This window comes from Pipra filicauda, unplaced genomic scaffold (genome assembly GCF_003945595.2).
Source record: "Pipra filicauda isolate LSUMZ 115617 unplaced genomic scaffold, ASM394559v2 scaffold238_size1193820_pilon, whole genome shotgun sequence".
Taxonomy (NCBI): Eukaryota; Metazoa; Chordata; class Aves; order Passeriformes; family Pipridae; genus Pipra; species Pipra filicauda.
The window spans coordinates 496,191-511,673 of NW_024104352.1; the positions used below are offsets into that span (position 1 = coordinate 496,191).

The following is a 15,483-nucleotide window of genomic DNA, read 5'->3' on the forward strand; positions in this document are numbered from 1 at the left end:
TCCAACAGCTTCCCTTCTTCACTACTTAAGCTCTACCACAATCACTACCCCTCAGTTTTGGGGACAGCAGGCGTGGCCCAAGATTCCCCCTTGGTTTGGGGGGTGGTGGACAGCACCCCTACCTTCCACTCGTTTAGAGGGTGATGGACAGCACCTCACAGCTTGCCTTGGTTTTGAGGGCAGCAGGCAGCACCTCAACATTTCCCCTCAGTTTTGGAGGTGATGGACAGCCCCTCAAACACTTCCCCTTGGTTTTGGGTGCAGCGGGCAGGACCCCAACCTTCCACCTCCGCTTAGATGGTAATGGACAGCACCCACAGTTCGCCTCAGTTTTGGGGTGGTGGGCAGCACCCCAGCCTTCCCCTTCAGTGTCAGAGGTGATGGACAGCACTCCAAGCACCCTCCTTGGTTTTAGGGGTTGTGGGCAGTACCCCGACTTTCACCCTGAGTTTCGGAGGTGATGGAGGGCACACTAACCTTTCCCCTCAGTTTCAGAGGTGATGGACAGCGCCCCACAGCTGCCCCTGGTTTCGGGGGTGTTGCGCAGCCCCCCGCCCTTCCCCTAATTTAGGGTGGTGGGCAGTTCCCCGCGCCCTTACCCCCGCCACCGGCGGCCCCTCCCTCGGGGGAGTTCGCGCCCCGGGGGTCGCGGGTTCGAGCCCCGCCGGAGCCGGGGCCGTTGCGGGGCCGTGTCGCGGGGCGCCCTGGCCGGTTCTTGCGGGGGGTCCCGGGCGGGCACCCGCGGCCCGCGGGCCCAGCGCACATGTGCGGCCGCCCGGCACATGCTCACTGAGCGCGGCGCATGAGCAGAGGCGGCGCGGGGCCATCGGACATCTTGGGCCGCCCCGCTCGGAGCGCGGAGCGGGACCCGGGGCGGGAGGAGCAGCCGCCGCCCCCGCGCCGCCCGGCCCGCCCGCCCCGCCGCCTTCCCCCTCCCGCGCCTCCCCCCCGGGCTGCTCAGAGCATCCCTCCGCCCCTCTTGCATTTGTGTTAATTCTTCTCAGAGACAAGATGGCAACGCCGGCGGCGGTAAACCCTCCCGGTGAGTAGCTGCCGCCTCGCCCCCCAAGTGGTACAACACGCCCCCGCCGCAGGCTCGCACCCGCCCGGCTCGGCGCGGCCCCGCAGCCCTCGGGCCGGGCGGTCCTCGCCGCTCCTCCCGCCGCCCCCGCTGCGGGAGAGCCGGGCCAGGAGCCCCCCAGAGCCGGGAGCCCTGGGCGGGTTCCTCGGGAATGAACAGTTTCGCATAAGCATCGCGGGCACAGGGCAGGAGAGGAGCGGGGTCGGGCAGCGGGGCACCGCGCAGACCTGTGCGTGCCCCGCTGCGAGGGGCAGGTTTATTGTCGGGCGTGCGAAGCCAAAACAGGGTGTTGAAACTGACCAAGGGCACCTCGGCGTGTGCCATGTGTTTATTTGTTTCCCAAAGGATGCAGTAAATATTTTGTGTTAGTGCTACAGTTACTAAGAGAAAAAACTTACAAAAAATTTTCCCTTTGAATTTTTGCGTGAGGGAAGACATTCCCTGACGTTTCGTTATGTGTCTGTGAGATGCAACATCTGTTTTGTTGGGTACTTGATGAAATAAAGTGAGTTTGGATGAAATGACATATTTGGATGAAACGACATATTTTGGAGATGTACTTGGGTCAACTTAGTGTGAATCAACAGGTGTCTGACACTAAAAATAAGTGAGACAAGGGATCTTGCACTGAGCTCAATACTAATGAAAAGTGTTGTTATCAAAGGTCGATTCCTGGTTTACTTGTTTTAGTATGTGCTTGCATTGTGTCACTTTTTGGAGAGCCAGGTTCAGTTCTGACAATTAAGGGCTTGCTTGAGTAAATGCCAACTAATGTGTAAAGCCTGTTCATTAGATTAAATCCTTCTGTAGTTGGTAGTGTAGCTGTCATGCTGAAAGTAAATATTGTGATATAAACAATTAATTTGGTTCAGTAAGTGCCAATAAATTAAGCAGGAACTGATATTTGTCAATCAGATTAAGTTTTAATGTCAGAATTCTACATATTAAATAAAAATCAATATTTAATGGAAAGTTATTAAATTAATATTATTTAGTTTCCAGGATACCATGTTGCACATGATAACGGAGAGTTTCACAGTGTGCACTCACAGCTACAATTCAGTGAGTGGTGTTGCAGACAGAGGAGGATACAAATAGCCTTTTTTGACATGGGTTTGGTTTGCCATTCTCCCATCTGCTCCTCCGAGCTACACACTGAAGGAACAGCCCTGACTGCTTAGAGGTCAGTGCTGAAACTGCTGAATTATAGCAGAGCCTGGTGCCCCTTTTGCACCAGCCCTCTCCTCTTTCTATTTCTACCTGCCTGCAGCTGAAGCCACAGAAAGATGTGGTTGCAGGAGGTACAGTGTGCATGGATTGCTTAGCCTTGGAGTAGGGCTTTACCATTGTTCCCACTTGGGAAATGAGAGAGCGTTATGGGATTATGGAAGAAACTTCAAAAAAAAAGAGGGAAAGAAGAGCCAAGTGTGTTGTCTGTGTGCATCTCTGTGCATCTGATATGGTGAAAGTTGACTTGCAGTGTGGTCCTCAAACTCTCTGAAGCACAGATTGATGGTCTGCCGGAAGGATGAGGAAATGTGTTGGTTTCCTGAAGTGAACCAACATCTTCTGTAAGGCTGAGGTTACAGAGCATCATTTCACTCCTTGTCTGCGCAGTTGGGATAGATCTGAGCTGAAAGACAAACTCGCTGGCTGTTAATGATCCTCCCACCTTTTCTGTGTATAAGCATTGTCAGACGCAGCTGTGCATGGACAAAGTCAAAATGAGGGGGTTTTGGGCTGTGAGGAGAGGAGACCTTTGATCTGTAGCATAGTGCTGCATTTGCTCTACCACGGACAGCAGAAGACAGAGCTGTGTGAAATACCTTGATTTGTGCTGTGGTTTTTTAAAGTCATAATTTGTTGCTTCCGCTATTTTTTTGCCTTAACTGTGAAGTGGTGCAGAGAAACAGTCAAAATCTGTAACGAAATTATTTTAATCCTGCTGTTTTCTCTTGGGGACAGATCCTCAGCTGAAGGACCATGAAAGTAGCCCTGTTAGTGGTAGCGAAGCTGTGCTGCCTTGTGCCAGTTGACTTTCTGATCCGCAGTGTTAGGGGAGCACAATAGAGAGATTAACTTGTTAAGCATCTTTAATGATGATTAGAAATTACAATATGATTAAATTTTTATTAAGCAATTGTCTGGGGTTCTAATAACAGTTGATAATTTAGGCAGGACATTAACTTGCAGCTACTACAATACAAATACATGTGATTTTAGTCATATTCTAGGCAGTGGAATGGGGATTAGGCGAGACAGAAAAGCTGGGTGTTCTGTAACTCTGGAACATCTTTCAGTGTGGGATCTCTTGGTTCAGAACCATGCACTGCTCTGCAGTAGCATCTTCTCTCTCGCATTAGATGCAGATTTATCCATTTTCCCACTGTTCTTTTTTCAATGGCGAGTTTGAGTTGGAGAAGTTCATGGGAGTGGGGGCAGTTGGCAGCCTCTCCAGGCTGGGGCTCATGGGAACTGCAGTGTCAGGGACTGAAGTGTGGTGGAGGTCACACTACCTCTCTGGACTTCCTGGGCTGTGTTACATCTAAACTTATAGTTCTTTTTGGTGAAGGTGTTTGTCCATAGCTGCAGCTGGAAATTGCACTGACAAAAATGGGGGCTCTGTGAGATAGGCTTCTTCCTCTTCCTGCATGCTTAGCTTTGGGAACAGATCTGGTTAGAAGTACTTTGTTCGTTTGTCGTAATCTGGATGACTAACTGGAGTGTGAAACACAATACAGGTGTGTGGGAAGCTCATCTGCATTGGCACAAAGCATCAGAGTTAATTTATTTCCTCCTGAAATAAGATTGGCATATTAAATGGGATTTAAGAACAAAAAAATTGTGGAGGTGTAACAAGCATTTCATAAATTATTGCTTGCAGCAAAGTAACTTAGTGCCATGTCTGTTTTAAATGTGTGTATTTTTGGAATGCAAACTTTGTCCATAACTGTTGCTACTTTGGGGTCAAACTTTGGTTAACTTGTGTGCAGTACGTGATGTGGTCGTTTGTATATTAGCTAAGTTGGATTGAAAACATAAAACTCTTAATGAATGTAGGATTTTTTTTTTTCCTGAGACATTGCTTGGTCTTGGGTAATGAGTTCCAGTCTGGCTCAGTCCAATGTGTGAGCAGCAACTTTCTGCTGTGGTCAGGTGATGTGAAATGAACTGCTTGTATCCTTTCAGTTCCTCCTGGTGAGGTATCCCTATGGATTGCCAAAATGCCACAAATTCAGAAGTCAAGTTAGGAGAAATCATGAGATTTTTGAGTTGATCTATAGTTACCTTAGAGGGAAGATCCCTTAGGATGCATTTTTGGCTGTGTTTTAAGATTTTGTGAATCCTTAGGGGTATATCCTTATATTTAATTGAAAAAAAATCCCAAGCCCGGGTTGTTCATGTAATCCCTAAAGCTCCTTTTAACATTTTCTTTTTAAACAGAGAGCCCAAAATCCAAAGGGTATGGAGAACAGCATGTCCTCAAAAGGGCATCTACTAGAGATTGCCTTGAGGTGGTGGGACATAAGAAAAAAGAGTTGCTGGGACTTAAGAATGATCATTACAACCACAGCAGCTCACGAGGGGTACTTCTAGCCAATGGCTAATTCAAGATGTGAAAAAATTGGGGTTGTAACTTGAAGAAAGATGATTAAATAAGCTCTCTTTGCTTCCAGTTTGTAATTTTATGTCATATCAGTGAAAGCTTGTAAATCAGCCCTGCATCTGAGCTCTTGTTCTAGGCAAGTGCACTGGGTTCTGGGAGTTGGTTTTGGTTTGTTTTTGTTTGATTTATCTCCACTAAACTCCCAAGTTGAACGTTCTCCTGTTTCAGCCGGACATTCTGAGAACCAAATAATTTGTTACCCAGTTTTACATTTGCACTCAAGTTACTGAGATATTAAGTGCTGTGGATGAATTTTCTTGATGCTGCCCATTCCATATTCCCCTAAGGAACTGGCTTTCTAAAGCTGACAATCTGGCCATTCTCCAGCTTTCACACAGCTTTGAAAGGATCTACTTCAGTGTATTAGATTTTGAATTGTCTGTTCAACTCATAGCCCAAAAGTTGTGTTTTATTGTTGCAGTTCTACCCTTCATTCCAATGGAGCCGATCCAGTAAACCAGGAAATCAATTTCACAGCATCCTGGGAAGTAAATGGAATGTTCTAGTGATGGAGGTTGTAATGAGTTCTGATGTGTCTGGGATGCAAAAAAGTAGTCTTCATTCTAAGATAAAGTTGAAAAAAAAGGTCTCAAAAATAGAACACTCATTAGCTAATGGGAGGTTTACATTGCAGATCTTTTTGTTCTCTTGTTTTCATAGTTTTTTTTGCTGCAGAGTTGGTCCATAATTCAGTCAAACTATGAGGTGCTAGTGCCTCTTGAATTGTTCTGTGATAATGTTTTGTCCTTCAGGACTGTGTACTGAACATAAACTGGCACTGATGAAATCTCTTCTTTTTTAATAATTCTAATATATAGGTATAACAAAAGATTTCATTATGGGATATCTCTTCTATCACAGAATAGTTATTTAAAATTTGCATAAGTAGCTTGTGGTTAGTTCCAAATGTTTTTTCCAAGTAGAATAATGTTTCCCCATGCCTCTAATAAAAACGCAAAATAAAAGAGAGATTGCTGATTTCTGTAATACCATATGGTGTTGCTGATTTTTCTTACCAGTAAGGAAAATTGCAACAGAGATTAGGTAGCAAAGGGAAAAAACCCAGGCTTTTCAAAGCAGGCAAAATAACTCTGTTGATGTAGTGATTATTGTTATTAAGAGGACAGAAATGGGGCTGTCATTATGAAGATGTATTCAGAGATTATGCTTAAATGGTTGTGAAGATCAGATATGTGTGTCGTTTAGAGTAATTTTGGGGGGCTTACTGCTTCATAACTGACAAGCAAGAATGGAAAATGCGTTAATTCAGTGCTACCTGCAGAAATCACAATGTTATTAAAATATGCAGTAGAAAAGGGAAAGAGATGTCTTTGAGTTTAAGAGATGGGAATTTAGTTCTTGGGTCTTGTAGATCTGTGGCAGATTTTCCAGTCTATCTATAGCAAAGTGTCTTTGGCTGGCCAGCAGTGTCTAGAGACGGATGAATCAGCTCAGGATGAGCTGTTCTGTCTGGCCAGCTCTGTGGAGTGCAGAGATGCTGCCTTGGATGCAAAAGTGTGCACCCACCGACACAAGCTACAGTCTTTTCTGACTGTGAGAGTGTTCTCAGTAAAGGTTATGTGGGAAAGAAATCTCCAAAGACAGAGGTGCTACTTTACTATTCTGTAACATAATTTGTGCAAAAACTTAGATTTGCTGGACGATACAGGCAAAAAAATTGACATTCCAGAAATCGTGGGTGGGCACTTGCTGTACAAACCATTGGTACAATTTACTTCTTGCTAACAGTATTTTCTTTGTTCAGCTGTAAAGCATTTCCTGTCACCCCATCTGTATCAATCATTCTGTCAAGTGAGGAAAAGAAAAATTTTGTGAAGCTGCCTTTGTACATTTAAGTTACCTTCTGATTGTAATCTGAATAAGATAGATGCACATTGTTAGCAAAGCAAAAACTTTAAAAAATTCTTTGCCTTCCATTGCTTAAAAAAAAATACATGTGAAAATTAATGGATTGAATAAAGCCACGTGGACCAAATATCCACTTTTTGGCTGCTCCAGGAAGAACTACTTTGTCACAAAATGTTACAGGATTCTGGCAAAATCTGCCCTTTAAAGTGCAGAAATTACGTGGTTTGAAACTGCAAGGAGAAACAGAATTTTTTAATGAGGGCTGGTTCAAACTTTAGTTTGAGTAGTCAGAATTTCAAATGGATCTCGGTTTTATTGTTTACATGGATTAATGTCTGTAGTCATGCGATCAGCAGTGAATTAGAAGCTGTTTTCAAGATAGATGTAATTTCCATTTTTTTGTACCCAAAGCACGCTGGTCTTCCTTGAGCAAAGCCATCTGCGCAGGGAGAAAGAGAAATCCTTTGTTTTGGATACTCTACATACTGATGAATGTTTCTAAACTTTCTGCTTCCTCTCCTTTTTGTCAGCTTTTTTTCCCATTTTGCCTATCTTTAGTATTTCTGTCCTATGGTTTCAATCCTGCTTTCCACACTTAGGTGCCTCTACCTTTCTCACAGCTCCTGTAAGTACCATATTTTCTCTGTGGAGCTGTGCTGAGCTTTGTATTGACTTCTCAGTCAGTGTTGTTTAAATGTAAATGAATCCTGGCATTCTACTGGTGCTACTCCCAGGTCTTTCAACAGTTTATAAATTCAGATTCCGTTCTGTAGGGAGCGTCTGAAGTTCCCCTTAGAGAAAAGTGGTACTTTTCTGTTGTAAGGAGCAACTGTGCTGCCTTCTGTGTAACCCAGCAGGTACTGTAAGGTATAATGAGTTGGCTCAAATTAGGAGCCTCTATTAGCTTGCATCTACCCTAGATGTGTATGTGTTGCTGTTTTGTTCAAGGACAGCTCATAATATTAATTTCAAATGCTTAGATTTGAGCTGCTGCAGGTTTTTCTCATCTGAATGTCAACTGCATGTGACAAATAGAATAATATAAAATAATTATAATTTTTTTCTCTAATCAACCAAAAGGAGTGTTGAATTGTTTAATTACTGGCTTTACCAGCATGCAGATGGAAAGGCTTTTCAGGTAAGTTGCTCCTACAAAATGCCTGAAATGGATAGTAATTAACAACTGGCTCTTCATTGGTATGTTAATTATGCTGCCATTTGTCCTGGTGCCTGTCGTTCTTTAAATGTTCAGTTACACTGAACTGAAGCGTTCACTTCCTGGCAAACACAGAATGTATCAGAACAGTTTGACTCTCAGATATATGCAAATATTTTATGGGAAGAGGCATGCCAGTAAATCACTGAGCTGCAAAGAACAAAAACAGTGCATATTTGTATTCTTCAGAGGTAAAAGCAAAACCTGTTTCTGAGGAACATGCAGGCCTGATTTTGAAAAATGGTCTCTAGTACTCTACCAATAACAATCCAGAACACAATTCCATGCAAGTAGGTCATTTTAGGGGCTTGTTACTGCTGGCTCTTTCTATTAGTAAAGGTAGGTGGACAGCTGGGTGCTGTTAAACGCCCTTGAAATGCACATGCTTTAAAACTGCAGTATCTGGAATGAAAAATCAAACTGGAATAGAAATACTTTTAAAACTTGGGATAAAACTCATTATTTTGAATGCAAGGAGAATTAAAGTAACTTCTTGTGAATAGATCACAGTCTCAAATGTTATTTAATTTAGAGTTTAATTCTTTAGAGAATGCAGGTTGTCTTCTGTTTTCCGGACAGTACTTTGCAAAGTGCATCCCCAGTCTCCATGTACTACTGCAATAAATAACAGGCTGCATCTGATATGCCTCCAAGTCATTCAGTAATGTCCTGGAGAAGGGCAGGCTGCTGAAGTTATGTGGCTGACCAGCATGTGAGTATGAGTCTAGTTAGTATTTTAATTTGCTAAGCTGCCAGATGCGAAGTGGGTAATCTGCCCAAGGCATGGTGACCCTCAGCAGGTGGCAGAAGTCAACCCCTGAAATGAGGTGCTGATTGTAACAGTAACTGTGGGAAGTGGATTATAGTAATAAAATTAGCTATAAAATGGCACTGTGTGTCACTGCCCTCTGAGTCACGCTTCATCTTTTAATGGACAAAAAATGTTGTTGCTGTTGGTTCTGCAGAGCCAACATGGGCTTGGGGTGAGCTGGATTTCCATTGTGTTGTGTCCAGTGGAGTTGTGAGCAAAGTTCCCAGCTCAGTTTTGAGTTCAGCTTTAAAGTGCTGTTAGCTAGAAAAGCTTGGTTTGAAATGCTAAATTCTGACGTTTGCAGCCACTGAGAGGCAGCTCATTCAGCATCGGTCTGTGGAGGCTTCCCTGTGAGAGAATTTGGGAAAAGAGAGGCCAGTCTGATGACTACTCCCGTGAGTCATGTTCATGTAATAGTGTTTGGGGACACCAATGGTTTCCTCAGATTTAATTTTATTTTTTTTAAAGCATTTTTAAGAGATCCACTGGCTTTCTGCATATTGCTGGCTCACCCTGAAAATGCTCTGCACTTTCTGTAATGCGTAGTGTTTTGACCAGTAAAAAACAAGGCTCTCTAATGAAAACTTCCATTTTTTTAATGAGATTTTTCAGTGGCCTTAGAAATACGATGTCAAATTATTGGAACTATGTAACGAATTAAGGATTTCTGGGGATAAAGTTTCCTCTGCTAATTTTTTTTGTTTTCATAGGCAATGTTTCTGGTTTATGAGAAAAAAAAAAAGAAAAAAATAAGTGTAATTTGCTGTGCAATCAGGTTTGTGGGAACAGCAATTGCATCTTAGTTGCAGTGTATTTTTGCTTATCAGTGAAAGTTTGAAGTGTGCATTTTCATTGTTGAAATTAAAGTAAACGAACCATTGCTAAGAAAAATACAGGAGTATTTTCAAACTCTTTTGTGAGGACTGGAAAATAAGAATCCTTTCTGACTGCATGAGATCGTTAAAAAGGTGCACTCAAGTCCTAATAATTAGTCATCACGTCCTTTCTTGCAGACAACTTAGCAGACCAGAGTTTCTGTGAAAATAACTTTGGGGATATCCAGCCCTTCATTGGCTGTGAAGCACAGTTTGTGGCAGAGGTATCTGTCTGTCTGCACTGCAGGAGGATTGATGCCTCCTGCCCACTGGGTTCTGACCACCCATGATCCTGAGCAGGCATGAGGTGTTGAGGATGTGTTCTGTTCTGGCTCTCCAATCATAGCAGGGATCTCCAGGAAAGGGGAGAGGGGACTGCTGGGATTAAGAATTTCCTAAGTGAACGTTAACCGTCTTTCCTGAGTGCCACGTGTTGAGGCCTACAGAGTCCAAATTTCCCATTTCCAAAACACCTTAAAATGTGTAATGTCTCTGTAGATTCCCTGCCATCTCTGAGTTAAGGTTGGTCCAAGTGGAGCTATTGTGCTGGAACTGAATTCTCACTAAGAACAAAACATTCTAGATCAGACTTGTGCTACATGGAACCGCTGTCCAAAAATATCCCATTACAGACATTTTAGAGTTAAGTATAAAATTTCCATTACGGATACTAACAGAATAAGACAACAATGGAGAATTTTCTTCCTTCTTTGTTGATGGTAGTCACTGTGAAGTACTTGGGTGTTGTATGAGTCTTTGGGTTCCTTGTAGTTTATTCAAGTTTGAGACTTAGATATTGAATGATCACAGCTGTTGGGTTGTTTTTCTTCTAAGTTAAACCTGAGTGTTTCTGGACTTTCTGTACTATCTGATGTCTTCTCGATAAACCAAATAAACCTCTGCCTTTCTGAGATACAGTAGTCTTTTGCTTAAATATATGTTGATACTCTTTCACTGTTCAGACAAGCTAACATCATACATTTCCTGACTCAAGACTTAATCTTACTTTTTAATGGTCCTCCTTTCTGCTTCAGAACCTTTTGGTTCTGAACTGTAAATGGGACTGAGGCTTATAATGGTCTTTAACATTTTAGTGAAAGCTGCCAGTGCCAGTGTCTTTGCTCTTCCCTTTTGTTACTTGTATTTCTCTCTCCAGGTTCCATGCATGTTTTTAAAAAAAAGAGGCATGTAAATATGTAAGTAATGTTTGAGGTTAGGCAGCTGTAGGATGGCACTGTAAATGAAATCTTAGCACTGGTGTACAAGAGCTCAGTTAAAAGATGGGTGGTTTTACTTGTTGGCATTTTGGTTGAGTAGAATCAGTTGGAGATGTGTGAGTGGGTGGAAAGAACATTAACGTGAAGTTCATGCTGAATTATGTTTTGCTTGAGGAAAACTATTCATTACTCTCATAGCTGGCACATGCCTCTTTATTCCTTCTCTAAAGTAGTATCTGACGGCTTTGATGAAAAGGTTGATATGACATTGAGGAATTGGTTCTGCCTCATCCACTGATGATGTGCGAAAGCCTTTTTGCCCTTGGCAGAACTGAACAAGCCACAGGCACTGTGCCAGTCCTCACTTTGCTCTAGGAAGGGCATACATGTGGTAAATGGTTCAGGGTGTGAGGAGTCTTGGCTCCATCTCTGTTACCTGTGGAGGTTAATGACGTTGTATTTGAGTTCAGCTCCAGAGCTTGTTGTGTCTCCACCTAATCCCCTCTGTTGGTACTGGTTTTTCAAGATGGTTTTAAGGACAAAATGTTCTTTCATCATTGCTAAATTTAAAATGAATGTGGTGATTATGAATAAGAATTTCAAAGACCAGTAAATTGTCACTGTGCAGGAAAATTCTTGGCTGTTACAAACTGGCTGCATGTCCCCTGTGTGTCACTGGCTGTCTCTGTCTGAGAACTGAGCAGGGAAAGAAGGCAGGCTGGTGGTACGGGCACAGGACAGGGCTCAGGTTTACTACAGATTTCCTGATGAACCTCTGACAAGTAACATTTGCATGCCACAGTTAAGTCATGTGATTTTTGTTTCCATTTCTCTTACCTCCAGTTTGCATGTTCTGTTTATAAGACTGTGTATTCTGGGATGCTTTTTTACATTTGTGTCCATTATAAAATGACATATTTGCGGGAGAGTGTGAAGTGTCTATCCTGGAGCAAGCAGAGAATATTTTCTTTTTCATTGCAATGTCCTAATTGATAATGTTTTAATAATAGGCTTTTATTGCAACCACATTTATGTTGGATTAGCAGAAATTTTTTTTCCCTTTGGGAAGGAGCAGAGATAAAAAAACAGAATATGTAGCTTCTTTCTCACTGGAAACAGCAGTTACTATTTATTCCAGACACGTGAATAACCATTAATTTGTATTTTCTTTACAGAGTAGATGTGATATTTGGATAGTGTGCTTTTTAAGTGCCTTAGCAGAATATACACATGACGGATAGTTATTTCACTAACTAGCAATGATCCACCTGGCTTTAAAGTATTAATACAGATTTTACAACTTATTTCTTGTTGTCTTGACTTGTGGTTGTTTTCAACACTTAATTTGCCTTTGAAAACACAATAATTTGTTCTCATCCAGTTACCATTTGTATTAAGATTGAGAGCAAAATGTACATTGCTTCATACACCAAAGAAAGGATCAAACTATATAAAAAATACAGTTGCACTGAGTTAAAATTCTGATATAGTTTTCGAGTGTTTATTGTGTGTTTGCAAGTTGAATTTGAAAGTAGGAAAATGCATTATATGGGGGTATTTGGTTAGTGGGTTAACTCAAACTGCTCTTTAATTCAAGTCAATGAGCTGTCACTGGAAGTAAATAAATTTCCAGAAATCAAATTGTGATTCTTTCTAATGTTGAAATATAAATCATAAAGTATTGGTAGTGATTTCTTGGTAAACGCATTTGGCTGCCACTGGTTGTTTGCTTTGTTGTGCAGGGTCCCCTGTAGTAGCTGGAACCTCATCGCCCAGCTTGGAATTCAGACTAATCTTGTGTGTCCTGTGTACTTGTCTGGGCTGCTCTTCAGTCAGCAAATAGCAAAGCAAAAACCTTAGTTTGGTCAATATTTACAGACAAATAATAAGCTTGTTTTTTAACAAACATCCAGTTTGTTTGCAGTGAGGCTTTTTTCAGTATCATTCTTCACTTCTGTGTTTGATATATCCACAGAACTGTCTGTATACTTTTGGGAGCAAGTGGCTTGTAATGGATGTCAAATCATGTTTAATATGAGTATGGTGACATGGAAAAATAATGCTTTGTTGTTTTATGCTTTCTTTGTTTAGTAGTTCACTGGTAGAACATCCAGTGAATTCTTGTATTCTGTACTTCTGAAAAAGCAGTAAGAGCCTGGCTATTACTGATTGCTTATTGAAAGTCTAGCAGAGCCTACCTGAAAACAGCATTTTCTCTCTTATTTTAAGATTGGTAATTTCAGAAAGCAAAGTATAAAATTCAGTATTATAAAAGCTATTCAGGAAATAGCTCTATGAAGAATTTAATCATTAAAATTTCAAAAATTCATGAGACATTTTTGGGTGTGTAGTAATCCTAAAGTAACACTAACAAAATCTTAGAGTTATGCAGCAGAGCATAGCATTTTGTATTTTCTATATGCCATAATGATGAGCTGTGCTATTTGGAGCATTTTTGTGGGAATAAAAAATTCTAGAATTTAATGGGAAACAAAAAGGCAAATGCAGCTACCTTTGAGTATCCAAAAGCCTGTGAGCTTTTGTTTTGGATTTTGTTGTTGTATTTTGTTTGTTTGGTTTGGTTTGGATTCTTTGTTGTTGTCGTTATTTGCAGATATGGAAGATATAATATGTGAAATGAACCAAAAGGCAAAATGTTCTAAAAAGCATTTAGTGAAGGAGCAGTGAAAGGTGGGAAAATCACTAAGACTTTAATTGTCATTTTGTTTATTTGCAGAAAAATTCACAGTTTGGGAAACTCATCTGCAAAGATGAGGGTAGCTGCTAATAAGGGTTGGTATATCAGAACAGTTAAGACTTCAGAAGAAATTCTGAAGGTTGTCCTTGGCGGGAGGTTGAACTGAACACATCCAGATCACTGAGAGGTGCCAGATGAGCATTGTGGGAAGACTGCACTACTCTTTTTGGGTGGCTTTTCGAGGTTCAGTTTGATTTGAATTGAAATTTTCTTATCCACAGCCCTTTTCCCATGGTCTGAAGGCTGGACTATAGTGTTTCATAAACTGGGCCTGGGATTTGGAGAAGTGATGGCTTGGAGTAATAGATTACACAAGCAGCCTGTTCACTTGTACATCTTATTTGAGTCATATAAAGTTTTTGAACCTTGTTGCTACTATGGGAAAGTGAGGTTGGCTGTTTTCTCCCATCTTTAGGGAAAAAAAAAATAAAAGAAATGTTAATCAGAAAATATCCTTTGACCTACTGGAAGTTCAGTCAGGGATAAAATGAACTGAATATTTACTATGCTCAGGCTGAGTTTTTGAAATGGAATTAAGTGTGGGATTTTTCCCCCTGCAATTTTTAGACAGAGAATGCTACCTTAGAAATTGTGAGGAAAGGAAAAAATACTAAACCACACCCTATTTTTAGAATGTGTTTTGTGATGGATAGTTATTTTCTTTTTAAGGTATTTCACATTAATATTCTTATTCTTAGTAATAAATTGGGGTATGGAAACACCTGAAAGGCCCATTAATTATTGTAACATCAAATAAGCATCATTTGCTTGTTGATCATGCAGAACTGAAGTCATTAGTGCTATCAATAGAATGCTGTTTAATGAAAACAATAGCATTCTGATTACCTAACAGTGCCCAAGGACACTGTAAATATACTGATAATTAAGTATTTGGTGATGCAAGTTGCTGTTCTGAATGAAATTTAAAATTAACATACGCTTCTGAGGCACTCTTAAAAATCTTTGTAACAAATAACGAAGGCATTTGAAGGACATGAGTAAGTAATTTTCAATGAGTAATTTAAATCAGAGTGGTTTGCATTTTACATCTTTGTTGTTGGGCCGTGTTGTTCCTGAGCTTTCTGCAGCTCATGGAGAGTCAATGTCTTGGTTTCTGTGGGTGAACCACGAAGAGCTCAGGTCTTTGAGCCCAGCTTGGTCAGTGGCTTGCAGGGCAGCTGGTGGGTCACCACCACAGCAGTGGTGGTGGGTTTGGTGTGATGTAGTTTGACAGTCACCACTTCCTCAGAAACAGGATGTGCACATCTTTCATGGTCTTCCTTAACAGCCCCTCCATGACTTGGCTCACTAAGGTGACGACCAGAGAAGATTCCTCCTGCTCTGTTGCAGGTCAGGTACGACCACTTCTGTCTCGGTCTGGATTCTTGGATTTTCAAATTTTTAAATTTGGGATAAATTTTAGAAATACTTGCACCTGTGAACTTAGACAATGTTTTCTCAATGAAAATCGATTGAGCCAAGTCATGGAATGAATTCATTCACAAAAACATCTCTGCTCATTATTTCAGAAATATCTTGTCAAAGTTCTTCCAATGTGAACCAAAAGTTATAAATACTGCCTTGAATGCTCATGAAATCCCCTGACTTCTACTGTAATTAACAGAAAATACGGACAAGTGATGTTGGCAATGACTTTCATGTGAATTTTGTGCATTTCTGGGTAGAGAGAAGAAGTAAAATTGTTGAGAGAAGACGTTGGATTCCTTGGAAGGTTAGGCTGCCCCTGATCTGCATTTGGTTAAGATCCGGTTTGGTCAGTGTTGTAGACAGATTTATTACCAATTAGCTTTATTTCTTTGCATATTTATAGCTATTGAGTAAGTTTTATGTAGTTATTAGGACTTTAAAGCGCTGTTGTCTTTTTATGATGTAAACTGGAGAACTACAGTATTGATCTTGGTGGTTTCTTTCTTGTGTATTTTAATAGCAGTTTCAAAACAGTTTCCATAAATTAGTAGCTGAACTTGT

General features: G+C 41.2%; 1 protein-coding gene across 3 annotated transcripts in view; it reads left to right on the forward strand.

The window, feature by feature from the left end:
- Positions 1-831: 831 nt before the first annotated feature.
- The window catches only part of ARNT2 (aryl hydrocarbon receptor nuclear translocator 2), a 97,211-nt gene continuing 82,559 nt past the window's right edge, over positions 832-15,483 (forward strand). For 2 of the 3 annotated variants that reach the window (XM_027746166.2, XM_027746170.2), the window contains exon 1: positions 833-1,042. In XM_027746166.2, the coding sequence (XP_027601967.1) occupies positions 1,012-1,042 (31 nt within the window). In that variant the 5' untranslated portion in view covers positions 833-1,011. Of the gene's footprint in view, positions 1,043-15,483 lie in introns of all 3 variants that reach the window. The other variant, XM_027746167.2, reaches the window with a different exon arrangement.